This window comes from Dipodomys spectabilis, unplaced genomic scaffold, assembly GCF_019054845.1.
Source record: "Dipodomys spectabilis isolate Male_0828 unplaced genomic scaffold, ASM1905484v1 ptg000113l, whole genome shotgun sequence".
Taxonomy (NCBI): Eukaryota; Metazoa; Chordata; class Mammalia; order Rodentia; family Heteromyidae; genus Dipodomys; species Dipodomys spectabilis.
In genome coordinates this window covers 758,036-786,023 of record NW_024870790.1, presented here as the reverse complement: position 1 = coordinate 786,023, position 27,988 = coordinate 758,036, and the positions used below count along the sequence as shown (strand labels likewise).

The window sequence follows — 27,988 nt, the reverse complement described above, 5'->3', positions numbered from 1 at the left end:
GCCAGGCTGGGAAAGGGATCCAAGTTATCCGTGGAATGACATCTCTTGCTCCTGCAACTCTCTCCTTTCTTCTCCTCTGGACCCTGCCAGGGAAGGTCCTCCTCAGGTGAGCAAAATGGGGATGAGAAGGAGGTGCATGCAAAGACTGGCTGGGGATCAGGGACACTGGGGCAGGTGGCAGTTTCCTCTAAGTTTGCAAAAAACAAAAACAAAAAACAAAAAAAAAAAAACAGTCTGGAGGGCTCCAGGAGACGGCATGTCCTGGGAGGACCCAGGAGCTTTCCATTACAGTTGTCAAGGCCCCAGTACTGGTGGAGTTTCTGCTTGGATAAAGGTTTCCTGGGCCTGGGGAGGGGCTAGGTAGAAAGCCCCCAAATGGAAGACATCTGTCCTGCCACCCAATCCTGTCTCTCTCCCTGCTGTTCAAACCCCTAAAAATGACAGTATCTGTCAGCCACCAACAAGCTTCAAGGAGCAAGGGTTTGCTCCAAGACCACATTAGGATGGATCTGAGGTGCCCAAACCTTGGCTTTCTGTAATCCTGCTACCTGTGCACATGTCTGCCCACTGTCCCTTGAGGGACATCAAGTATCAGTCATCACTGTACTTGTAGACAAGGCACATTTGGGGCTTCTTCTTCTATATGTCCCTCACCCACACAAACCAATTATCCCTTTCTTATTATACCAGGAGCCAGTCAAGTTTGACAGGATAGGCTGAGCAGGAAAGATGGCTATGTTTTGTACTGAACTGGTCTTCAAGGGAATGTGCCTCTCAAGGAAGTGGGTGCCATGACACTATCCTCTGTCCCCTTACTCTTAAAAACACCTCAGAGCTGCTTTCCAACACACTGCCTGGCAGAAAGGAATGGGTACAGAGGACAGTACACTTTGGAACTGAAAAGCAGTTCAAAGTGGAATGGCAGCTCAGGTGGAGTTGACAGAAGGATAGGGACAGAAGAGGGCACTCAGTAAAGACTTGCCTGTCCTTTGGGAAGGAAGTCTGCCTCAAAGTGCAAACTCCAGTGGAAGAATTACAACTTGACATTGGAGACTGTAGGCAATTAGAGCAACTTGGGCCTTTTAAGACTCTGAAGTCCAAGTCGTTTTTGGTACATGTGGAAACTGATGACTAAAGAGGGCCAGTGACCTGCACAAGGTCACTCAGCTAGCCCTCTTACCCTATCCTAGAGCATTGGAAGAAAAAGACTGCAAGTTCTGGATCTTCTTAGGTTCTGCCAGTTTTAGGGACTTACCAGGAAGAAAAAAGTGGTTGCACATAGTGACTCTATTTTCAGGTCCTGACACAAGGTAACCCTGGAAGAGGGAACCAAAGTAGAGGTTGGGACTGAAGACAACTGAGTCCACAGCCTTGCCCAGGGCCGTATGACTGGGACTTGTAAGAAGTGACCTGAGAGTGGGGCTGAGTACAGCGGTGAGGGTCTGGTTACTCCATGTGCAGAGGCCTTATGGCCTCTCAGCAGGCAGGTGGTGGATGGTCAGATGCAGCAGTGGTAGCAGCACCATCAGCACCTGGCTAGCACGTACATCCTGTGGTAAAGCCACAGACTTCTGCTTGCTTCTGCACCATACCAGCCTCTTTGGCTTTCCATGGACTGCTTAGGCTACCTTCCCTGGCTACTTCTGCTGGGGGTCAGGGTAGATTCTGTGTCCAGGGTAAGAACTTCCTCCTGCTTCAGAGACTTAAGGAAGCATGACTTTAGGAGGCCACAATGAGACTGGCCTTTCCTCAGTCTGGTTCCTTGGCAGCTTACTCTAGAGTGCTAGCTTCATGGGATCCTGGTAGATAGTCTTGAAATCAATACCTCTGGGTTTGAATGTTGGTTGACCCATGCACTAGCTGTGTGATTGTGAAGTGACTGCACCTCACTGACTCTCACTCTCCTCATCTATACAACTGGCCTTCCACATCTATGAGTTCAGTATCTACGGATTCAATCAACTACAGATAAAATAGAAAAAAAACCCACTGTGTTTGAAAACTACATGTAGACTGAACATGCACAAACTTGGTTTCTATTGTTATTTCCTAAACAATACAGTATATTGTTTACATAACATTTTATATTTTATTATGTATTAAAGTAATCCAGAGATGATTTAAAATATATGAGATAACTGTATACATTATATACAAAACAATACCATTTTACATTAAAGACATGAGCAGCTATGAATTTGATATCTACAAGTAGGTCCTGGAACCAATGCTCTACAGATACCAAGGGCTGACTGTAATAGGGATCATCAGAGAAGACTGACACAAGAACTAAACTAGTAAGATATGTGAAGGGTTTATAATGATTCCTAAGCTCTTTTCATCATTGTATTAATCACTGGCTGGTTCATAGTCTTCCTGGGAAAGAGGGTGCCACTAGGTCAAAGGAGACTAGGACCTAGAAGGACAGCAACCCTGCTGCCCAGTTATACAATGCAGCAGCAGCTAGAAAAATAGTGGGGCTGGTGATTATGCTTGGCTCAATGATGACAGCAAGATGGAACACAAAGCATCTGATGCAGATAGGAGTCCAGCCTGAGGTTTGCCCTGAGCAAAAAGCCTCCCAGGCTTTTCTGAGCCTCAGTCCCTAGTCTATCTATTGGATAGTAAGCAAACAGGTAGAAGGGCCTTTGCTGCTCTAAGAGTGAAACTCATCACGAGTGAAAGGTTGCTTTAAGGTCTGGTCAAAGCATACAGGCCCCTTTCCCCCAAATCAAGCAGTTAGGGGGGTTAACATCAGCATGGCCACCCTATTGGGAAGCTCTCCAGGGTCTATAGATACCTGCTTCCTCACCACAGTTGAGTTCACCTGCCTGCAGTGGCCACAACCCTGAACTAAAGCAGAACTGAAAACACAGCTTCCTGCCAAGGCTCCCTCTTCAGAAGGTGGGCAAGAGGTCCTGAACCTTAGCATGAAGCCCAAGCTACAGACACCAACTCTCAAAAATGCAATTTGTCCGTGAGCCCCACCCATTTTTGGCTAGGCCAGATCAGGGAAACACTGCAGAGGTCCAATTACAAGGAAAACATTGCAATAAGAAAGATGTCATTCTCCTTTGAGAACTTTCAAAGCACCTTCAGGAAGAGAACACTGCATGAGGAGGCCTCAGCACAGTATTCAAGTCCTGACCTGTTGAGAACTGACAGGAATGACAAGTAACTTTATTTTTAATTGTGAAAATATCATACAGAGGGGTTACAATTACATGGGCAAGATAATGAGTATATTTCTTATCAAGCGTTGTTGCCTCCTCCTTTGTTTCCCCATACCATCCCTTCCCCTCTCCACCCCTCACCTCCACACCCCCCTACCACCTCCCTACTTCTCACCCCGCCAAACTTGTAAAGTTCATTTTTCGACATAACGTCTTGTACATCTCATTGTTTTAATGGGTCCACCTGTAACCCTATTTAAACAGTTTGTTTTTTCCCTTCCCCTCCACAAATTATATCAACATCAAATACAGTAAAAGCAGGACTTATACCCTGGCATTTACCCAAATGATCACAAACAAGACCATACTAAAGGTACCAGCACAATTATGTTTATTGTAACTCTTTTTTAAAAGCAATAATTTACTTTAGTGTAACAAGAGAAAGCTGGATCAAACAGAAAAAGAGAAAGATTTCCTGTTGTGCATGCAAGAAATGGGAGCTAAAAACTTCTGGACAAGGGACTCCTTTTTAAGTCTCAGTTTTCATCTCTGTGAAACATTCCTTACCTCCGTGTCAATAAGAATTCAGAGTAAAAATACAATCCCACTTTTGGGTATTTACTCAAAGGATCACAAACAAGGCCATACTAAAGCTACCACCACAACTATGTTTACCTCAGCATTATTCACTATAGCTAAGATATGGAACCAACCCAGATGCCCCTCAGTAGATAAATGAATCAACAAAACGTGATACACACACACTTGTGCACACACACACACCCACACACACACACACATACACACAGGAAATCTATGCCTCCATCAGAAAGAATGACATCGCCCCATTTTTTAGGAATTGGGAAGACTTGGAAAAATTCTTATTAAGTGAAGTAAGCCAGGCTTAAAGAAACATAGGTTCCATGGTTTCCCTTATTTGCAATAACTAGTGTATGTCTAGGACAAGCAGAGAGGGTCACTATATACACATGACCATATAAGATGGTGCTAAGCGAAATGAACCCTAAGATAGGGACACAAGAAGTTTTATCTTTGTTGCTGTTGTTTTTAATGCACTTATAATGTACTGTGTGATTTTTTTTGTTTCTGTTGTGTGTTCTTCCCCCATGATACAACCCTTGTTTTCACTGTATTTGATTCTAGTGTCCTGCATCTTGTATATACATTTTTCTAATTTGGGGAAGGGAAGGGAAATAACAAAATGCTGAAATAAGGATACAAGTTGACCCATTGTAACAATGAGATGTACAAGATACTATGTTGAAAACTAACTTGACAGTTTCAGGGGCGGGAGGGAGAGATGGGGAGAGATGATAGGGGAAAAACAAAGGAGGGGTAACAATGCTCGATAGAAAGTGTACTTGTTACCTTATTCATGTAACTGTAACCCCTCTGTACAGTAGCTTTACAATAAAAAATATATATGGAAAAAAAGAATTCAGGGTAAAAGACCTTACCTATGAGAAAGTTCTTTCCTAGAACTAATACTTGAGCTGCCATGTTGACTTATGTCTTGGCCTTTTTGTTCCTCCTCATCTTGTACATTGTTATCCAAAGAACCATCCTATTGTTCACATGTCTTATGAGAGGACCTATCAGTGGTAGATGGAGATTAAAATGGAGTCTATGAAAAATGCAGAATAAAACTGGTCCCAGATTTCTTTATCTCTCCTGTTTAGGGTAGCCTTGGCAAAAGAGGATGTCAAGTCTGGAACCAAAGGCTCCCAGCCCATGTCACCATCTGATTTTCTGGACAAGCTTATGGGGCGAACATCTGGATATGATGCCAGGATTCGACCCAATTTTAAAGGTAAAGAAACATTCGTCCTACAAAACCCTCCCCATATTCACCACCTTTGGTGAAATACAAGCCAGATCCCCTACTTGTACCCTGGAATTTCAGAGCTAGTTGTTCTAGCTCAAAAAGAACCTCACCTCCCTCTGGGCCAGTCTTCTCCCAGAAGTTCTCTGTCTGACGTTCAAGTAGGGAGTTTTGAAACCTGCTTCCAGCTTCCTGGAATGCCCTGCCAATGGGCTGTGCTTTGCTACCCTTAGGCCCTCCTGTGAACGTGACCTGCAACATCTTCATCAACAGTTTTGGCTCTGTCACCGAGACCACTATGGTAAGGGGTCTTTCTGTTCCCTGTTTCCACTCTACTGTGAAAGGACAAAGCCCAGTAGTTATCAGCAAGCATGTACTTCCTGTGTCTTCTTCAAATTTCATAGTCATTGCTAAAGCCATGTCATGTCTGAAACTAGTCACTGGGAGGACATTCTTCCTTAGCCTTAATTTCCATGACTAAAGACTAGCCTAAGCAGCAAATGGTCAAATAAGTAGATTAATGCAGAGTATAAACTTTGAAGTCAGACAAACCTGGGTTCGAATCCAAATTCCATTCCTAATAGCTAATTTGGCATTTACATAAATCTTTCCTGGTCTCAGTTTCTCATTTCTGAAATACTGATCATAATGCACAAGGTTGGTGGCAAGATTTAAATGAGCTGATTCATGTAAAGAAAACACTTAGCAGAGAATGTGGCACATAGAAAATGCTTACATAAATGCCTTTTCCCTTCCCATCTTTGCCTTATCAACCTAAAGCATAATCTTTTAGTAGAAAATTCTACTGACCCCAAGATGAGCCCTCAGCATTTCCCCGTCATGGCCCTTCTGAGAAGAGAGAGTGAGAGACAGCCAGACAGATAGACAGCCAGACAGAGACAGCCAGAGAGAGAGAGAGAGAGACAGAGAGAGAGAGAGAGAGAGAGAGAGAGAGAGAGAAAGAGAGAGAGAGAGAGAGAGAGAGAGAGAGAGAGAGAGAGAGAGAGAGAGAGAGAGAAAGACTTGCTGGGTGCCTGGGAATAGCAATGTTTCTGATGGGCCCATCTCTGTACTTTCCCAGGACTACCGGGTCAATGTTTTCTTACGGCAGCAGTGGAATGACCCACGTCTGGCCTACCGAGAATATCCTGACGACTCTCTGGACCTCGACCCTTCCATGCTGGACTCTATCTGGAAACCAGATCTGTTCTTTGCAAATGAAAAGGGGGCCAACTTCCATGAGGTGACCACAGACAACAAGTTACTGCGCATCTTCAAGAATGGCAATGTGCTCTACAGCATCAGGTGCACCTGGTGGACATCAAGTGGAAGCCAGATGGAGGTGGAGAGCTGGGAGGGGGGTCTCTTTTCTGTGCTGCTCAATCTTAGTAATATGATACTACTTCTTTCTTACTGTTCTCACCAGATTGACTCTCATTTTGTCCTGCCCAATGGACCTCAAGAACTTCCCCATGGATATCCAGACCTGCACGATGCAGCTGGAAAGCTGTGAGTGTCTCTAGTCACAGAGAAAGGCCTGAACAGCAGCTAGTTAACTCTAACCCATGATATTCCAGACAGGGGAAGTCCCACCCCACCACCAGAGTTGGGAGGGAGTTGCCTTACACACAGTCAATTCAAGATGCTGAAGAGACTATAAGCCAGGGCTCTGTGACACCTAGCCCATTGTGTTTTTCCAGCCCCCCCCCCCACTACTTGTTTGACTGGTTGTTCCACCGGGCTAGGCAATGGGAAGGCACCAGCCCTATATATAAATAAATGTACTTGTGCTGGCTGTAGGCAATTGAATGGCAACTCCTGTACCCAAAAGTATGTTCCCTCTTAGGGTACCTGTTTCTCCTGACTTAAAACTCTGAAGATGTTCTTAAAAAATGCCAGCGTTAGGCAGGGTAGGGACTCTCTTTCAACTAATGGCTGTGAACATGTAACAGTTGCAGAGAAGAAGGCCAGGCACAGAACAGTGCCTATAGAAGTAAGCCAAAGGTTCTTCTATGGCACAGGGGCCAAAAATGTAGAGCTTCCCAAAGTGAGGAGTCAGAGGATAGTAAAACTAAATCATCACCTATTTCCACTCTTTCTACCTCTTAGTGAGGTCAAAACTGTAAACAGGAGACATCTACAAGATCCTCAGAGAACAAGGCTTTTAAGGTTGTTCCTAGCACCTAACAGTGATGCATAGAATGCATCCTGTGATCTGTACCTTGTTCTTCATAATAAGCAGTGTTCACATCCAGTGTTCCCATCAGCACTTCACAATGTGGAAGAGCAGAGAAGAGCTACTACCATTCCTATTTTACAGAAGGGAAAGTGATTTTACCAAACTGAGTAAAGGCTCTGTACTTTGAGCCTTAGTGTTTCTGCTCCTGTCACTCCTGACATGTGAATATGGTTGTATACATGGCCCTGCACATGGTAAGAGCCTTCATGAACTGTTTAGTTATCTGTGAGGGACTTGGCATGTTCAGATATTCACTCTCAAGCTGTCCCAATTCAAGGTCCTGGATGGCTGGGCGTCTGTGGTATGCACATTGTCCCATGCATGACTGGCAGCACAGAAATAGCTCTCTGTTCCCTGAGGTGAAGTGGCAGCAGCCTTGGCTCTGGGGCTGGCTCAACTCAAGACATGTGGTCAGTACACATGCTTATTCCTCTGGGCTTGAGATATGGCAGGAAGTTCCCAGCTGGGGTCCTTGACATCTTTCCAATCCTCTTAGATTGCATTCTAGGTCTACCAGAATTATTTCTCTTTGGGGTTTTCTCAAGTTTGAGAACTTGGTAGGAGAGGAAATCTGGAATCTTCCTGTCTTGTCCATTTAGGATGAGCTGTAAAGACAACTGACCAAGTACTCTCATCAGGAAAGTTTCCCTTTCTTAGATGGATGTACAATTCCTAGACCCCAGGCCTTCTTCTTCATCTGTGAGAGCCTGCCAGCTATAAACCTATCTCTACTCTCACTCAACACCCACTCTGCAGCTCTATGCTATTTCTCTCACTCACTTGCAGTTGGTTACACCATGAATGACCTCATGTTTGAGTGGCTGGAAGATGCTCCTGCTGTCCAAGTAGCTGAGGGGCTGACTCTGCCCCAGTTCATTTTGAGGGATGAGAAGGATCTAGGCTATTGTACCAAGCACTACAACACAGGTAAGAACCAGGCTCTTTACTGGCTGTGAGGAATCAGATGGTCTCTAGATGGGAGGCAAGGGGATAAGACAGCCAACTTCTATTGGAGTCCTACTAGTCAAGATATGATGCTATGAGTTTTATATTCTTTTTTTCACCATACTAGTGATGATTAATACCAAAAAAGAATACAAAGGTTTCAGAGAGGTTAAATCAATTATACATGTCACATAGCTAATAAATGGCATCTTTAGCATTCCAAATACTGATCTAGCCCATGTTCTCCCACACATGTTAATGAACAATGTACCTGATGAGTGGCAAGTGTATCACATTTTTCTTGGTGGCAATTTTGTAAGCACTAGGAAACTGACATCTGGGAGTAGTCAATATCTATGGTGGACTAAGAGTGAACAGGTTGTTGAGGGCAGCAACTGGCTTACTACTGGCTTACTGCCCACACCTCTTATCACAACCATTTCCTAGCTCTCATAAACTGGCTTGCTTTTCCAGGAAGTGGAGAAGGGCTGCTTTTCCAGCCTGATTATCCACCCTCTACAGCCTCCCTAAGAGTTGTTGGTTCCTCATTTTCCTTGTGATTTGGCTGTGAGGAGTAGAGACTGAAAAGAGGAAATACTGGGGCCCCTGTGATGTACTGATATGCTTTGTGTGCTTCCAATAAACATGTGTATAAATGTATGTGGAAGTGTAGGGGTGTGGGAGTGGGGAGAGCAGCAACTTATTGATTCTGGAAAATGGAGGCAGAAGCAGAAAATGGTATAACCTCCAGGGAAGAAGAATTGGCAATTAGTATGTAGGTCAGTTGTTTTCCAGTTCTATTCAATGTATTCCCTTGGAGAATGTGTTAAAATGTTGACTTCTGGGCTGTACCTCTCAGATTCTGATGATACATGCAAGGAGTGATGCCCAGAAAGTTGCATTTCTAACAAGTATCCTAAGGATTCTAATGCAGGTGGTCCACAAATCATAGTATTTTGAGAAACATCACTCTAAAAGCTAACTTTTTTCCTACTTATTTATCCAGGAATGCCACTCCTTGGAATGTATTACAAGGAAACATTCTAAAATATCACAATGAATTTAGACCCCCAAGTGCAACCCTGAGTCACTGTGTTAAAAGTTTGGATTTGTTCAGGGCTGGGAAGGTGGCTCAGTGGTAGAGCGCTTGCCTTACATGCATGAGGTCCTGGGTTCGATTCCTCAGCACCACATAAGCAGAAAAAGCTGGAAGTGGAGCTATGGCTCAAGTGGTAGAGTGCTAGCCTTGAGCTGAAGAGCTGAGGGACAGCGCCCAGGCCCAGAGTTCAGGCACCATGACGAACAAAAAAAAATAAAAATAAATAAAAAATTGATTTGTTCAAATATCTGCCAGTAGGGCAGAGGTTAATTGAATCACATAGTGTTGTCTGATTGGCGCCATAAATAGATAGGCATTAAAGAAGGATGCTTTCAAGGTGCTTATATCTACATGGGAAAGTACAAATAGAAAAAGGAAAGACTCAAATCTGTAAACACCTAATGATTATATTTGGACAAAAGGAATGAATCAAAACCCATGAATTTTTAAATCGTGGAAGAAAATACTAGTAGCAAATGTTTCTCAGCAATGTGACAGAATGGGTAAGAGCAAGAAATTTTGAGTCAGACAGACCTAAGTTTCGATTCTGGAAACTTATTGAGTGTCCTTAGAGAAATGTAACAATGTCTTCATGCCTCAGTACCCCTATCTGTAATATGTGACATAATTTCAGCTGCTCAAAGATTTGTTATACAATTAGATAAGATAAACTGTATAGTCAGGGCATTTAGTAAGTGCATGATAAATATGAGCTTGTGATTATTATTCTTTTCCTATTTTTCTGTACTAAATGAGTGCTGATTTTATAATTAGAAACAAAACTGCTATTACAAAAATGGAAGGATGAAAGGAAAAGAAACTACAGGTACACAGTAAGGGCATGCCATAGCAGGAAGTCCAATGTGAACTTGGGAACAGCAAGAGGTCATAGTGTCAAACAGTATGTCAAAGTTATAATCACTGGACTTTCCAGTCTTGGTGGCTGTAATCCCAGCCATTGAAGAGAGAAGGATCTGCAATTAAAGCCAGACTGGGCTACACAGTAAGTTTGAGGCCAGATGGTGATCCACAGTATGACCTTGTCTCAAAAAATAAAAAACAAAGAAGGACGGGGGAAAATTATTAGCCTTGAGAAATCAAGTAAACCCAAGTCAGAATTAAAAATTACAGTTGGCTTTCCATATCTACAGGTTCCACATCCAAGGAACCAATTAATCAAAAATATTTTTAAAAGAGGTGAGTGGATATATGTGTATGTATGTGTGTATATGTATATATACATTTATGGGCAGGCATGGTGGATCATGACTAAAATACCAGCTACTCAGGAGGCAGAGATTGGGAGGATCAGAGTTTGAGGCCAGTCTGGGAAAACAGACTCCATCTCAGTTTTTTAAAAAAATTGATTGCTATCGTGGTATGCACCTGTAATCTCAGCTAAGTGAGAGGCTGTAGGTAGGAGGATCAAGATATAAATCTGGCCTCAGGCTAAAAAGCACAAGACACTACCTGGACTATAATTAAAGTAATAAAGGGCTGGGACTATGGCTCAAGTGGTAGAGTACCTGTCTAGCAAGTATAAAATGCTGAGCTCAAACTCCAATACTGACAAAAGAAACTCCATTTTTGTTGAAGATGTATAGACTTTTTTCCTCTGGTCATTATTCCCTAAAACCATATAACAATTATTTACATAAAATTTACAGTGGTAGGTATTATAAGTAACCCAGAGATGATTTAAAATATATGAGAAGATATATATGTATGTATGCATGTATATATACATACATATACACATATATACATGATACAAATACTATGCCATTTTATATAAGGGACTTGTACATCAACACATTTTGTTATCTTCAGGAGGTCCTGGAACCAATCTCCTGTGGATACTGAGATGATTATATACATCATCATCTCCTCTTTTCTTGGGATATGTTAGACCTCTGCTTTTGAAAGAACTGCAAAGATTCAAGAGAAACAAGATAAAGTGAAGATGCCTGGCAGGGGAAGCAGATCATTGGTACATGGCCCTGGGACCAATGTATTCTTCCTTAGAAGAATAGAATGTTACTACCTGATGCCTATAGGAACCTGCTGCCCACTGTCCAGAGCTAGTCTCTGTTGAGTATTATACGAGATGTCTGCTATCTAGCTCTTCTCACTTGTTTTAAGACACAGACAGTGATTAGTTCTGTACTGTTGCTAGAGAATATCTGGGATACTAGCAAGTTCAAGTTAGGCTATACTGAAACCTGAGTGAAGTCTATTAAGCATTATTGATAATAGAATAATTTTAACAGCTACGTATGTGTTCAACATCTCAAATGCATTATCTCATTTTAGTTTTTCCAATAGCCCAATGATGGAGTTGATCATTGTAAATACTCTGTTCTATGGGCAATGAAAGTGAAGTTCAAAACCTTGGGTGGTCAGGCATCCGTGGCTCAACGCCTGTAATCCTAGCTACTTAGGAAGCTGAGAATAGGGGAGAAATTACAATTCAAGGTCAGCCCAGGCAGAATAGTTCATGAGACCTCTTCTCAACCCATAGCTGGGCTCAGTGGCACCTATCTATTATTCTAAGCTACATGGAAGGATGAGATTGGGAGGATCACAGTTCCAAGTCAGCTTAGGCAGAAGTCCGAGAGGCTCCATCCCAGCAAAAGCTAGACACAGTATTGCTTACTTGCCATCCCTGAACTGTTACTAGGGTAAGCCTAAAATAGGCACATCATGGTCCAAGTACCTGCCCAGGCAGGATGTGAGAACGTATCTTAAAAATAATCAATGAAGCTGGGAGCTGGTAGTTCACGCCTGTAATCCTAGCTACTCAGGAGGCTGAGATCTGAGGATCACGGTTCAAAGCCAGCTCAGGCAGGAAAGTCTGTGATACTTATCTCCAATTAACCACCAGAAAACCAGAAATGGCACTGTGGCTCAAGTGGTAGAACATTTGCCTTGAGCTGAAGAGCTGAGGAACAGTGCTCATGCCCAGAGTTCAAGCCCCACAACTGACAAAAAAAAAAAAAAAAATTGAATACAGGGCTGGAGGTAGTCAGCATTACAGTGACTGTCGAGAAACATAGGCCCCGAGTTCAAACCTCATATTACCACCAAAAAGGAAATTTAAAAAATCTTGAGTAGGGGCTGGGAAGTTGGCTCAGTGGTAGAGCGCTTGCCTTGCATGCCAGAGGCCCTGGGTTCGATTCCTCAGCACCACATAAGCAAAAAAAAAAAAAAAAAAAAATCTTGAGTAGAGTGAGGCACAGTGACATATGCCTGTAATTCCAGAATTTAGGAGCCTAAAATAGGATAAGTTCCATGCCAGCCTGGTCTATATAGTGAAACCTTGTCTCAAAACAAACAAACAAGCAAACAAACAACAAAAAGGAAAGCTTGGGTATTTTCTCCAAGGCTATACAACTAAGTAGAAGGTTCAGGATGTAAACCCAGCCAGTCTAATTCTGGAACTCTCTTGCCATTTACCCTCTTTACTGTGCTATCATTTCAAACACCTTATAACTAGGTGTGGTAGTGCATGCCACCTTGAGTTGTGATTTGAAGCCATACCAGGAAAACAAACAAACAACTCTATTTCAAAAAGTAAGCTGGGCATGGTAGCATAGACCTCTTATCTCAGAAATGCAGAAAGCGAAAGGAAGAGTCTGGTCCAGGCTGGCCCAGGTCAAAAAAAAAAAGTGAGACTCTATCTCAAAAAGCACAAAGTAGGTGGGTAGGGAAGGGATGGTAGGGGAAAAACGATGGAGGAGGTAACAATGCTTGATAGGGAATGTACTCATTACCTTACTCATGTAACTGTAATCCCTCTGTACACTATTTTTACAATAAAAAAAACATTAAAAAAGCAAAAATGGCTGTGGGTATTGCCAGGTATAGAGTGCCTGTCCAGGAAGCATAAGCCCCTGAGTCCAAACAAAACACAGTACAAGGAAGGAAGGGAAGGAAAGAGAGACAAAGGAAGAGGATGAGGTGAAGGATGGAAAGAAGGGAGAGGGGAGGGAGGAAAGATGGATGGACTTTTTGTTGCTAAAAGCAAAGGGGTAAACCTGTGGCCATTTTGAAAGTCTCATTTATTGACGACTCTCTGAGATGCCCATCCAGAAGCTAGCTAACAGATAGGGCTGCCTTACTACTGCATCCTCAGGCTCAAGCTCAGGCTAGGAAATTAAGGGTTGATACATTTCATCACTTCTGTTGTAGGAAAATTCACCTGCATTGAGGTCAAATTTCACCTGGAACGACAGATGGGCTACTATCTGATTCAGATGTACATCCCCAGCCTGCTCATCGTCATCCTGTCCTGGGTCTCCTTCTGGATCAATATGGATGCTGCTCCGGCCCGTGTAGGTCTTGGCATCACCACTGTGCTCACCATGACAACCCAGAGCTCTGGCTCCCGGGCCTCTTTGCCTAAGGTGAGTTCATACAAGGAAACGTGATTATTATCAAGCTCTCTGCTTCCATTCATCTCATACTCTTCTCTGTTAACTCTTCACTTTGCACTTGAGGTTAAGAACTCTTGAAGTGGGGTGCTGTTGGCTTATGACTACAATCTTAGCCACTTAGAAGGCTGAGTTTTGAGGATCACGGTTCAAAGCCAGCCCAGGCAGGAAAGTCCATGAGACTCTTATAAAGAATGTACAGGCTGAAGTTAGGGATGCTTAGTTAGAGACAAATCTCAAATATCTTGGTTTTCTTCCGGAAATAACAGCATGTCCTAAATCAAAAGATCCTTATCAAACAGAAAACCCCACTCCTACATGGTACAGATGAGAATACAGGACAGAGCAACCAAGTGACCTTCTCAAGGTCATATCCCACCAAAAATAACCAAAGAAACATCAGGATTTTGAACCAACATCTGTGCTCTTACTACATCAGAAATAAGATTGTCTTACAAAGATGTCTAGGTACAGTATCTATTCTTTAGGGAAGGGAACAGTTTGAGGTAGCTAAAAGCAGTAAACGCTGATCATCTGGGGCCTGGTGATGTTTTGATTACACAGAAAGATTTATGCTGATGAAACTGGGAATAGTTCTCCCTGCCTCCTGTCTTCACGTAGGCAATTTTAAGGTCACTTCAAAGTCCTTACAGTCAGCAAGGCTCTAAGCAAATCAGGGAGTGAGACCTTACTTTAAATCACTAAATATTTATTAAGCATGTAGTATATTCCAGGCACTGTACTTAGTCATGAAGGAATAATGAAAAACCCAAAGCTAAAGAATTCTTTATGAATCTTGCCATGAACATATCCCCTCTTATTCTGATTTGTTGGGGGCTGGGCCCTGTCATCTCTCTTCTCTTACTGTTTGTTTCTAATAAGAGATTTTATTCAGAACTTAAGTAGGGAGTTATCTGGGACATAGATGCTGAATTTATGAATCTGCTATATAGGGGGACTAAGGGGTTAAGTGTACGAGATTTGGGTTTAAATCTCAGCTTCTCCATTTATAATAGTAATTTATATGATGACTATCACCTTACTTTGTGGATAGACTACATTTTTTTTCACTTTGGTCAGTCTTAAGGCTTGAACTCATGGCTTAGGCACTGTCCCTGAGCTTTTTTGCTCAAGGCTAGGGCTCTACCACCTGAGCCACAGCTCTACTTCCAGCTTTTTTTGTACTTAATTGGAGAAATGAGTATCACAGACTTTCCTGCCCAGGCTGGCTTCAAACCATGATCCTCAGATCTCAGACTCCTTAGTAGCTAGGAATACAGGCATGAGCCACTGGTGCCATGCTCTGACATCTGGTTTTGAACAGTGTGGTTAAAAATAAAAGTACCATGTGTGTAGTCGGAGCTCAGCTGATTCAGAAAAGTTCTCTGTCATTCATGTGTTATCAATTGTTTTTAAACTATGCATCCTGAGCAGTCCAGATTTCCCTCAATGATGATCTCTTTGTAACCATATGCCACAGACAGCAAAGATGGGCTATAGTGTATAGTGTAGTATAGTGTATAGTATATAGTATATAGTGTATATACAGTGTATAGTATAGGCTATAGTGTATAGGAACCCAGACCTAGTTTATTGCCTCTGCCATGCAAGAAGATTCTTTAACTCAGGAAGATACTGAAAATTATGCTGTCTTCTTGACAAGAGGACCTCCTTTTATGCCTCCCTCCTGTGAGTTAGTACAACCCATCTGCTCCCAGGAATCACTTAGTTTCCTCATTTGGAAAAAAATGGACTTTGTTGAAAGGTTGTTTGCTTGCAACATTCAGTGCCTTCTTCTCAGATTTTCATGACTTTTTTTATAGCCTCATTGCCCAGTAAGCAAAATATCCAAGCATGCTCTCTGAACTAAATAGCCTCATTAGTCACCCCACAGAGCAAGGACTGAGTAAGCAGGGGGCTTCTGCACACTCTTTACTTTGTCCAATATTAGGTTTAGCGGGAGCTGTAAAGCAAGAGATGGGACAAGGTAGGGGCTTCTGAAAAACAGATTAATCCCACATCCTACAATTCTAGTGTCTAAAATGAGAGTAGCAGAAACTTGCTTTGTAAAAGAACTCATGTTCCCAGAAAACAATTTCTTCTTTGCTTTTATGAAGATCATCCTTCTCCAGATGTTAACTATTTTTGTAATTATGAGATGTCAGGGTTACTTTTTTTAAAGAGTCACACTCTCTTTGTTAGGTCTTTGATCTCCACAACTGCAAGTGCTCAGAATAACAAAAAAGACAAAATACAAGATTCAACCTAAAGTTGTGGGGAGAAAAATCCCAATTCTCTCTAGGTCTTATAACCTAAATGGCCCTTAGCTCTTAGGACAGGTAGTGGCAAGAAGGGCAGATAGATCAAGTAGAAACCAGCAGAGAAAAACATATTGCTAAGCTATCCTTCAATTTATTCATTCAAAAAAATTACATTTCAGAATAGTTAGTAGATGTGTCATCCTATGAGCTGCTCTAATATGTGAACAAATTACTGGACATTTTCAAAAAAATGTGTTACTGATATATCCTCATTCTTAAGCTTCTGTTCCTAGTGCTGAAAGAATCCTTCCCTTGAATGATCCAAAGCCCATCATGACCCTTCTTCCTTCCCAAGTATATCTTTCTAGCAGGCTTTGACATCCCTGGAGGCATCAGTGGGACTGAGAAATGGAAAATGAAAATAGGACTACTTAGTAGGTAGCAATGTAGGACACCAAGGGAACCTTAGTAATTATAGCTTCCTACTAATCTGCCACCACCCTTTCAGTGAAAAAAATTACAGCAGGGATCTGAGAATCAGGGTTCAAAGCCAACCTGGGCAGGAAGTCCATGAGACTCTTATTTCCAATAAACTACTCAGAAAAAGCTGGAAGTAGTGCTCTGGCTCAAGCAGTGGAGCACCTGCCTCGAGTAAAAGAGGTTCAGGGATAGTGTCCAGGCCCTGAGTTCAAGCCCTAAGACCAGAAAAAAAAAATTACAGCAGAGTTTCTCAACTGATACCACTTAGGGCAGATAACAGGTAGGAGGGGGGCTGTGTATTGTAGGATATTTTACAACACCCCTGTCTTCTACCCATTAGATGCCACTATCAACCACCATCCTAAAATTATGTGACCAAAAATTTCTCCAAACAAATCTGAGGGTGGGGCAATGGTTTCTTCAGTTAAAACCTACTAAGTTAGGAGCCTGAGGATGGAGCTTAGTGGTACAGCATTTGTCTAGCCTGTGTTAGGTCCTGATTTCACCTCCCAGCACCATGAATAAAAAGTCATCGACTTAGAAGCTTTCTCCTTACCTGCATCTGTATTACCCTCACTGCCCAACATAGCAGGTGATGAAAGAAATTGTATGTCATAAAATCTACTCCTGTTAGGCTGGGAAGGTGGCTCAGTGGTAGAGTGTTTGCCTTGCATGCATGGGGCCCTGAATTCGATTCCTCAGCACCACATAAGCAGAAAAAGCCGGAAGTGGCACTGTGGCTCAAGTAGTAGAGTGCTAGCCTTGAGCTGAAGGGCTGAGGGACAGTGCCCACAACCGACAAAAACAAAAAATCTACTCGTGCTATGTTGCTGTAAGGAGTCACTCTAGATAGAAGAGGTGAAAGGATCTCATAAACCTGAGTTCTCTTCCTACTCCTGGAACCACCCAGTTCCCAAAGAGGTCAGTTACAACCTTCACAAGGGAAGTGGGAGATAAATATTCACAAAAGCTGTCCAGGCATGTTGTGAGAAGACAAAACTAAGAACTGGACAGGTGGATGTCAATAGTGCCTTGCAGTTAGTGAAATGCAATGACAGGAGGTTGGTACTGCTTCCTTGGGACCCTACCCTGTTCTCCTCTCCTAAATGAGAGATGAAACTCCAGCTCACTGCTGAGCTGCATTTCCTTTTGCAAAAAGCAACAGGAAAAAAACAATGCCAATAGAAGAAGAAGGTAAAAATGGGCAATAAAGGACCTCCTAGTCTGTCTGTGAGGCTGCAGCCTAAGTAAATGATAAGGCCACTGAATGGAAAACCCAGAACTTCCAAGTCCTAGTGCTATGATCTCACTGAGTAATTCTTGCTAAGACCATTTCTCTCTGACCCTTAGATACCCTTATGTGTGTCAAATGTAAATCATGAACCCTTCCAAACTACCACTATAGGCGTGAGAACCTGTAGAGTAACAGAGGGCAAACAAATGCCATATTCATGATCACTGCTATTTATTACAAGAATCAGAAGAAGGAAAGAATCAGAAGGGGGAAACTTAGAGAAGAATTGGAAGAAGAAATGAATCAGAAGAAGAGATCAGAAGCAGAAAAGAATGAAAAGAATAATAAGAAACAGAAGCAGAAGCAAAAAGGCAAGAAGAATTAAGAAAGAAAGAAAAAGAAGTGTAGGGAGAAAAGGTTGATAGAAGTGGAAGGTGAAGAGTGCAGAGAGGTGAAGAATCATGGGTAGCCAGATCTTTTTCATGTGGTTCCTCAGACAATGGGCCATATCCTGGTAAGCTTCTTTAAAAATCACCAGAAATTCAGGATAAAACTGAAGAACAACAGGCAATTGGTATGAGTTGGAAATCCACTGGATAGGCAATGGAAACAGTCCAAGGAGGCTGACTGCTCTGCTGATGGATATTGTAGGTGTCCTACGTGAAGGCGATTGACATCTGGATGGCTGTCTGCCTGCTCTTCGTGTTCGCTGCCTTGCTGGAGTATGCTGCTGTCAATTTTGTTTCTCGTCAGCATAAGGAATTCATGAGACTCCGAAGAAGGCAGAGACGCCAACGCATTGTGAGTATGACTAGGGAGGGGCCCATTTCCTTTGGAATCCTTTCTCCCTACTATTCCTCCCCCAAACTAGGACTTAACCTACACCTCAAAGACTGGATAATCAGGAACTTAGATTCTAGTCCAAGGCTGGTTATAGGTAAGCTCACAGAACCTCTTTGATTCTGCTTCCTTGTTTCGCCAAAAGGATATTAACTCCTATAAGGCAGTAGAATGATTAAAAGTATGGGCACAATACCTGGAATGTTGTAAGCACTGAAAGTATGTTTGCTAATATTAGAACCTTATCCAGTTTGTTCATATGCTATTGCTTTGAGAAGTATTAATGACTGCTCCAGTCTCTCTGCAAACTCAGAAGGAGGCACCCCAGATGTCCTACACTATCAATGGCTAAGCATTCAAGAATCAGACACTGAAGCTTTTCTAAGGGAGCATTAAAAGAAGGCCCCCATAACTGTTAGTATTGAAATAACACTACTTGCCTCTTCTAATTGTTGAATTTCTTCTTGATCTTCATTGGCTACATCAGAGTTGTTGGGCTTGAGGTGTTGTTCTTCCTCACTCTTGTTCGTTAACCCCATTTCTTCTATAGCAGACTGATCACCTGGGGAAATATTACAGAAAGCTTGTTGTCATGACAACAGAGCAGTTTACCCTCAATTGCTCAGACAATAGGTGCTAGGTAAGTTGTCATGACAACAGAGGTGCCTGGGCTACTCTCACAGAAGCAAAGGTCCAATTATAAGTAAGGCTGCAAACCTTGGCTGAGCTACATACTGATTGCTTAATCTTCAGAGACACAAAATTCTGGTCTGTCTTTGACTCCATGTTTTCTGCCTAATCTGTTTCCAAATCAAAAGAGCAAGGATAAAATGGCTTCTGGGGGGTAGGAAATAATTACCTACTGTTCAAACCCTGGCTTTGAAGGATTGGAGATGTAGCTGAGCAGCAGTGTGCTCACCTAGAAAGAATGTAGTTTCTGGGTTCAATTCCTAGTACCATAAAAAAGAAAGAAAAATCCTGTTTGAACCATATCAAAACAAGAACTTTTCTCTAACACCCACCTGCTACCTCAACTGCTCCTGGAACATCCCTATCATATGTCCACATGAATAGTATTTCACACTTTCTCCATGCTTTCACACCCCTTGTGTGTCAAGTAGCAGTTTTTCCAAAAGTATTAATTCTTGCTTCTTTCTAGCTCTTTAGTTGGTTCCTAGGCAGCCTGCCCTCTAGTGGATGGACTCACAGCTTCATCTTGAGTAAGATTCATTCTTCAAGAGACCTAAAAGCCTTTCTTGTCCCATATTGAGGACTGGAAAAAGAAATACAGAATTGGCAGAAAGGAAGAAAAGTTTATGATCCCCACCATTTCCTCAGTTGTATCAAACCTGTCTTTAGGTTATCTTAATAGGAATTTTGATACTGATGGCTTCTTAATGCCTACCTTAAGAAAGAAGAGCAGGCTTCCAATCAGTCCAGAGTCCCTTGTCCAGTTAAATTGCCTGTGTTGATGTTCCGGCAACAAAAGATTGTTGCAGTTACTGAGGGCTACACTAGGATGACACTATCTTCACCTGGTTCCCTGCACCCACCCAACCCCACCTGCCACAGTCAATCCCCTCCTGCTTATATTAAGGTTGGCTCTGAGCTCATAATGGAGTGTCATCATCACCAGGTCTCAATTATTACAAAGCTATACCAGCAGTCTGGGGCCTGCTTAGGACCCTGGGATGTGCCTGAAAATGGGCTAAGGCTTATTACTAATGTGACTAAAACCTGAAAATCAAACCTGTGCCAGTAATTATGTCCTTTATGTCCTTTCTTGTGTCTCCTAAAGCAATTGTTGTTCCAGTGGAACTGTATCAGGAGGCTCTAAGCAGGCTGAACAAACTGATAGATAGTTCTTCTATTCTAAAACCTCTTTCTGTGATCTGCTGTTCCAACTAGGGAAGTACAAGTCTTTAGTCTAAAGGGAGTCTGATACGGCAGAGGGAAACCTTATGATTTTTAAGGGACCATTAGCCAAGATCAAAATAGGGATATTTTAGGAGCCAAAAAGCTGTTCAAACTTCAAGCTTAAGGCTTTTCTTCCCTGTTCTCTCCTCAATCACCCGCCTCCATTACATGGTGTTTTCCTTCCAGGTCACTGTCTAAAATGGTTGAGTTTTTGTTTTTCCCCTACGAACCTCTGCTCTGTCTTCCAGGCTGGTCTACAAGATTGACAGGAAAGATTCTCTTTCATCACTTCAGCAGGCCCTAGTACCAGACTCTCAACATCACAGTTGTATAACCAACTTGGGCAGACTTGTTGGAATGAGCTCTCTGTGAAACTGGACAGAGAGAAAATCATGCCATTATCAATAGAATAACTTGAGAACTGGGAAATTCATGACACTACAAAGTCCTCTCAGAGGCTTGGTCTCAGAATCCTGCTCACCTCTCTGCATCCTCCATCTAGCAACTCCATCTTTGATCTCTTTTCTTTTTGTTTCTCTTGCTTCTATATGTATTACTCATTCTCTACTTCTTACATTGTGCCTTTCCTCCCCAGCTGGGAAAGTATCTTTTCTCTTTAGCCTCTCAGCCTTCCTCCCTTCCAAAGCTGAAAAAAAAAAGTTCTATATCAACAGTCACAAAATAGTATTTAAGACTCACTCCTCAACACCCACAAACACATCTCCATTAGGAATTTTTCCCAAAGAGGTAATACTCAAACCCAGGACTCCTCATCCTTGGCTTTCTAATGAATCATCTTTGCTCTTCCAACTACAAGGGATACATGTTAAAATCAAAGAGCTAAGAGCAACTAATTCTATTGGCGATTATTTCCTCTCCCATACCAAAGGGCTTTTCTGGCCTGGCAAGTATTTCCAAACTAATGCCGTTTAAATTGTGCTTGGAGAAAAGGAGAAATAATTGGATCTACAGAAACAAGTTTCTCCTTTCAGAACGTTTTTTACAACACATACTGTGTGCTTATTTTCCTCTACCTAGAGAGTAGTGGAGAACAAATGGACTAGTCTGAAGGACCCTGAGCTGGAAAGCAAGGGAAAAATCACTTTACTTACCCTTCTCAGTTTCCAATTCCTTGAGATAATTTTGTTGTTGTTGTTTTTGGTCGTGCAGTTAGAACTCAGGGCCAAGGTACTGTCCCTGAGCTCTTTTGCTCAAGGTTAGCCCTCTACCACTTTCAGCCAGGCTCCTCTTCCTGTTTTCTGGTGGTTAATTAGAGATAAGAATCTCACAGACTTTCTTGCCTGGGCTGGCTTTGATCTGTGATCTTCACATCTCAGCTTCCTGTGTAGGTAGGATTGCTGGCACAAGCCACCAGCACCTAGCCCCTTGGGAGATATTTTGCTTGCCTCTAGTTCTTTATCTCTAAAATGGGCGCAGCAAATCTCTCATGCAGGAAGAATGTGAAAATGAATTAGAAATACATATGAGATAAGCCAAAGCCTTCTGTAAAAGAGGCTATAGGAATAACTTTGAGAAGAGATCTGAGGCATCCCCACTATAACAGCTCAGGGCCAAAGCACAACCACAATAACTAATAACCTCTGGCCTACAGCATATAACTATTTCCCTAAAGACCCTGACAAATCAGGGATACGGAAGCAAAGCTCTCTGTTGGGAAGATTTCAAGTGCTAATCCTTTCTAGAGGCCAAAGGGCATCAAACCATTTTTCTGGGTGCAGCAAAGATTGTTCCTGCCAAGTACTTTGTGAGATTTTCTTCTGAATGGACTGTAGTTTGAGACTCTGAGAGGAGACTAGATTCACAAAGCAAAACAAGAAAGAAAATAAGAAAAAGAAAAAGACAATCCTTTCCTTGTATTCTAAACTATGTGGTCCATCAGTCAATTCATTTATTGATTAGATATGTACTGAGTGCCTATTAGATTCCAGGCACAGTGCTAGTCACTGGGGATATAGCAGTAAACAAGAGCAATGCCATCTCCAGTTTGTACTATGAACCCACAAACAGCAAAGGAAGGAATAAGGTCTGCTAGAGAATTTCTGGCCCAAGTTTGCCTTGTCCATGATGCCCAGTAACAGGCCTGACCTTATGACAGATTAGCGTCTAGTGATACAAACAAGAGTTACTAGGACCTACATACCTTTGTACCCCCAACAAAGACATTTTCATAGCTACAGAGGTCCCATTATGAAGAGCCTAAAATATATTTTATCCACATTTTATTTATATCAATGTCATACCCATATAACACACGAGTTTTTTTTTAATTGTGAAAATACTGTACGGAGGGTTTACAATTACATGGGCAAGATAATGAGTACATTTCTTATCAAGCATTGTAGCCTCCTCCTTGGTTTCCCCTAACTATCCCTTCCCATCCTCCCCCCCCCGCCCCCCACTCAATCCTTCCCCCCCCCAAAGTTGTAAAGTTCGTTTACGACATAACGACTTTTACATCTCATTGTTGCAATGGGTCCACCTGTATCCCTATTTAAAGGATTTGTTTTTTCCCCTCCCCTCCACCAATTATACCAACATCAAATACAGTGAAAACAGGGGTTAGTTATACTGTGGGGGAGGGACATACAAAGCAATAAAAAATATAATCTTATAAATGTGTTAGAAACAATCGCATAAAAAAAGACATTTGAATACATATCTTAGGTTCATTTCCCTAACATCATCTTATCTGACCTTTTCTGCTTGACTCAGACATATACTAGTTACTGCAAATAAGGGAAACCATGGGACCTATGTTTCTTTGGGTCTGGCTTACTTCACTTAATATAATTTTTTCCAAGTCTTTCCATTTCCTAACAAATGGGGCAATGTCATTCTTTCTGATGGAGGCATAGAATTCCATTGTGTATATATACCACATTTTCTTGATTTATTCATTTACTGAGGGGAATCTGGGTTGGTTCCATATCTTAGCTATGGTAAATAATGCTGCAATAAACATAGTCGTGCAGGTAGCTTTAGTGTGGTCTTGTTTATGAACATTTGGGTAAATGCCCCAAAGCGGGATTGCTGGGTCATAGGGGAGCTCTATGTGGAGTCTTTTGAGGAACCTCCATACTGCTTTCCAAAGTGGTTGAACAAGTTTACACTCCCACCAACAATGCAGTGAGGTTCCCTTCTGTCCACATCCCCTCCAGCATCTGTTGTTATTAGAGTTCTTGATTATAGCCATTCTAACTGGGGTGAGGTGGTATCTCAATGTTGTTTTGATTTGCATTGCTTTTATGGCTAGAGAGGTTGGGTATTTCTTCATGTGTCTATTGGCCATCCTTCTTTCCACTTCAGAGAAGTTTCTCTTTAAGTCTTTAGCCCACTTATTTATTGGGCAGTTGTTTCTTTGAAGATTTCTTGTTGAGGGATTTAATTTTTTGAGTTCCAGGTATATTTTAGATATGAGACCCTTGTCCATTGTATAGCTAGTGAAGTTCTCCCAATCCGTGGGCTTTCTATTGATCTTGCTAGCTATGTCCTTTGCCATGCAGAAGCTCTGCAATTTCATGCAGTCCCATTTGTCCAACCTTTCTTTGATTTGTTGTGTTTCTGGGTCTCTATTAAGAAAATTTCAGCCTGTGCCAAGGAGACCTAGGGTTTCTCCTATTCCATCCTGTAATGTTTTCAGAGTGTCTGCTTTGACTCCGAGGTCTTTGATCTATTTGGAGTTGGTTCTGGTGCAGGGTGATATATAAGGATCTAGCTTTAGTTTTCTACAAGTAGTTAACCAATTTGCCAGCACCATTTACTGAAGAGGCTGTCTTTCTTCCATTCAATTTTTTTTTAGCTCCCTTATCAAAGATTAGATGGCTATAGGTCTGTAGGTTCATTTCTGGGTTTTCAATTCTATTCCATTGGTCCTGAAGTCTGTTCTTGTGCCAGTACCAAACTGTTTTGATTACTATGGCTTTATAGTAGAGTTTGAAATTTGGTATTGATATTCCTCCAGCACTGTTCTTTCTGTTGAAGATCGTTTTTGCTATTCAGGGTCTTTTATTGTTCCATATGAATTTTTGGGTTGCCTCTTCTATTTCCTTGAAGAATGAGGTCGGAATATTGATAGGTATCGCATTGAATTTGTAGATATTCTTGGGAAGTATCGCCAATTTCACGATGCTGATTTTTCCAATCCAGGAGCATGGGAGTTTTTCCCACTTTCTAAGTTCTGTTTTGATTTTCTATTTCAAGTTTTTAAAGTTTTCATCATAGAGGTCCTTCACTTCTTTGGTTAAGTTAATTCCTAGGTATTTTATTTTTTTGTGGGGCTATTACGAATGGAGTTGCTTTCCTAATTTCACCCATACTTTGCTCATTGTTGGCATACAGAAAAGCCATTGATTTTTGAGGGTTAATTTTATACCCTGCTACTTTGCCAAAGTTTTGAATCAGCTTGAGTAATTTGGAGTGGAGTCTATGGGATTCTTTAAATACAAGACCATGTCATCTGCAAAGAGGGAGAGTATTACTTCATCTTTCCCTATTTGGATCCCCTTTATGTTTGCATCTTGTCTTATTGCTGTGGCTAGGCATTCTAATACTAGATTGAAGAGAAGTGGAGAGAGTGAACATCCTTGTCTCGTTCCTGAGTTAAGAGGAAATGGCTTTAGTTTTTCACCATTAAGTATAATGCTGGCTGTAGGTTTGTCATATACAGCCTTTATTGTATTGAGGAATGTTCCATGGATTCCTAATTTTTCCAGAACCTTCATCATAAAGGGGTGTTGGATCTTGTCAAATGCCTTTTCTGCATCTATTGAGATAACCATTACACATGGTTTTTGTTGTTTATTTCTTGTGTCAGTACTGGGCCTTGAACTCTGGACCTCAGGCTCTTGTTTGATTTTTCTACTCACGGCTGGTGCTCTACCACTTGAGTCATGCCTCCAGTTCTATCTTTTTGCTGGTTAACTGGAGATAATAGTCTTATGAATTTGTCTGGCCTAGCTAGCTTTGAACCTAGATCTTCAGATCTCAGACTCCTGAGTAGCTGTGATTATAATCATGACCCACCAGTACCTGGCTTATTATACACATGTATCTTATTTTTAACTTACATTCATTATCTGAGGTAACTAGGGTGACCAACTTCCTCGTTTGCCTTGAACTTCTTACTTTTTTTAGATTTTTTTATTATTAATTAGTTTTTTATTGTGAAAATACCATACAGAGGGGTTACAATTACATGAGCAAAGTAATGAGTACATTTCTTATCAAGCTTTGTTGCCTCCTCCTTTGTTTCCCCTTACCATCCCTGCCTTCCCATCTCCCCCCAACTTCTTACTTTTTGCACTAAATGATCTTAGGAACTCTCTTATTTCTGGGAAAACTGAGACAGCAGTTAACATCACTCTAGAAGGTAGCATGGGACATGCTTCAGGAGACCTCTTATATGATAAGTATGGGACATGCTTCAGGTGACCTCTTATATACTAAGCTGAAGCTTTTACTCAAGAATCTTCAACTCAATGCTTTTTCAATTTATAATGATCTTTGAAGGACATATTTCTCAACTGTGTCCTAAAATAAGAGTACATAAATTGAGTGGGGATATGAGAGGCTCTTGATCACAGACTTTCTACAGTCTGGGATATTACTTAGCGCTTACACAAAATTCGCCCCCTTAGTGTTAATGTTCACAAGGCATGCATTTATATGAGTGGAACGTGCACTGGGTAATAAATGTTACCCTAGGTATACCAACACCTATATTAATTCTGCTGATCTGCAGAGAGCACCCTACTTACAATCAAATATTCAGCTTTATACTCATTATGGATAGACAATTCGGTTATTTAAAACTTATGGAATTTTCAAGCTTTGAGTCAAGATAAATTTTTAAAGGCACTATATATGGAGAACCAATTAATTCTGAAGCTTTTGAAGTTCATTAAAGTTAATTCCACCCGGTCTAGACATCTTAGCTTCATTGTGTTCCGATTTTGTTAGTTTGCTTACTACCAGTCAGAGATAACATTGAGATATCATCCCTCTCACAGCAGTTGGCACCTCACCTGGTTTTAGGTGGCTCTCAATAATGTTATGCATATTTTTTCCAGTGTTGTGGCTTGAACTCGGGGCTGGAGTGTTATCCCTGAACTCTTCTGCTCAAGGCTAGTGCTCTACCATTTGAGCGACAGTTCCACTTCTGGATTTTTAGTGGCTAATTGCAGATAAGTCTCATGGACGTTTCTGCCCAGGATGGCTTTGAACTATGATCATAGATCTCAGGCTCCTGAATAGCTAGGATTAAAGGAATGAGCCAATGGTGCCCAGCTTGATTATATATATTTTTTGCGGGGGGGGTGTCCAGTCGTGGGGCTTGAACTCTGGGCCTGGGCACTGTCCCTCAGCGCTTCAGCTTAAGGCTAGTGCTCTACCACTTGAGCCACAGCGCTACCTCCGGCTTTTTTCTTTTTGCTTATGTGGTTCTGAGGAACCTAGGGCCTCATGCATACAAGGCAAGTGCTCTACCACTGAGCCACCTTCCCAGTCCGAGGTTATATATTTTTAAAAGACAACTAGGGCCTATCTCTAAATGAAACGATACTACATACCTTATATAGTATATATAGTTGCTTAGAATACATCTATCTTATGAGTAATTTTGTTGTCATCAAAAAGCATGCAAAATGAGCTGGGAGCCCAGTGACTCATGCTTGTAATCCTAGCTACTCAGGAGGTTGAGATCTGAGGAATGCAGTTTGAAGCCAGCCCAGGCAGGAGGAATCAAAAGGAGGGGGTAACAATGCTCAATAGGAAATGTACTTATTACCTTACTCATGTAATTGTAACCCCTCTGCACAGTATCTTTACAATAAAAATATTATTTTTTAAAAAGTCTGTGAGACTCTTATCTCCAATTAACCACTCAAAAACCAGAAGTGGACTGTGGCTCAAAGTGTTAGAGTGCTAGCCTTGAGCATAAGAGCTCAGGGACAGTGCCCAGGCCCTGAATTCAAGCCCCATGACCAACAACGACAACAAAAAAGCATGCAATGGGTCTGTGTACTCATCTACCTTGTCTGCACTGCATCACTATGAGACATTTATAGCTGGTCTTTATCCCCTTGCCTTAGAACTCTGACCTCAAATTCTATCTTTTCTTCCTTGTAATTCCAGGAGGAAGACATAATAAGAGAAAGCCGCTTCTACTTCCGTGGCTATGGCCTGGGTCACTGCCTGCAGACAAGGGATGGAGGTCCAATGGAAGGTTCTAGCATTTATAGCCCCCAACCTCCTGCTTCTGTTCTAAAGGAGGGAGAAACCATGCGGAAACGCTATGTGGACCGAGCTAAGAGAATTGACACCATCTCCCGGGCTGTTTTCCCTTTTACTTTTCTTATCTTCAATATCTTTTATTGGGTTGTCTATAAAGTACTACGGTCAGAAGATATCCACCAAGCCCTATGAATTTAGTGGGCTCTAGAGTCCAGCTGCTGACTTCCTGCTTTATCCTGATTGGGCTTTTTTCCTCCATTAGATGCCATCAAG

The 27,988-nt window shown here is 41.9% G+C and overlaps 2 protein-coding genes and 1 long non-coding RNA gene across 3 annotated transcripts in view; 1 reads left to right on the top strand and 2 right to left on the bottom strand.

Annotated features, from left to right (window-relative positions):
* The window catches only part of Plp1 (proteolipid protein 1), a 114,983-nt gene that overhangs the window by 65,617 nt on the left and 21,378 nt on the right, over nt 1–27,988 (bottom strand). The gene's annotated exons all lie outside the window — the stretch shown is intronic.
* Nucleotides 19–27,926, top strand: LOC122114926 (glycine receptor subunit alpha-4). Its single transcript, XM_042688196.1, has 9 exons — nt 19–106; nt 4,874–5,004; nt 5,250–5,317; nt 6,098–6,321; nt 6,443–6,525; nt 8,042–8,182; nt 13,491–13,705; nt 18,359–18,508; nt 27,617–27,926. Exons 1-9 carry the CDS (start codon nt 36–38, stop codon nt 27,905–27,907), a joined length of 1,374 nt encoding a protein of 457 aa, XP_042544130.1. The 5' UTR covers nt 19–35; the 3' UTR covers nt 27,908–27,926.
* LOC122114928 lies at nt 18,986–21,204 on the bottom strand. The gene is made up of 3 exons (XR_006148669.1): nt 20,695–21,204; nt 19,953–20,010; nt 18,986–19,109 (listed from the first exon to the last, which is right to left on the bottom strand). It is a non-coding gene; the product is annotated as an uncharacterized LOC122114928 (long non-coding RNA).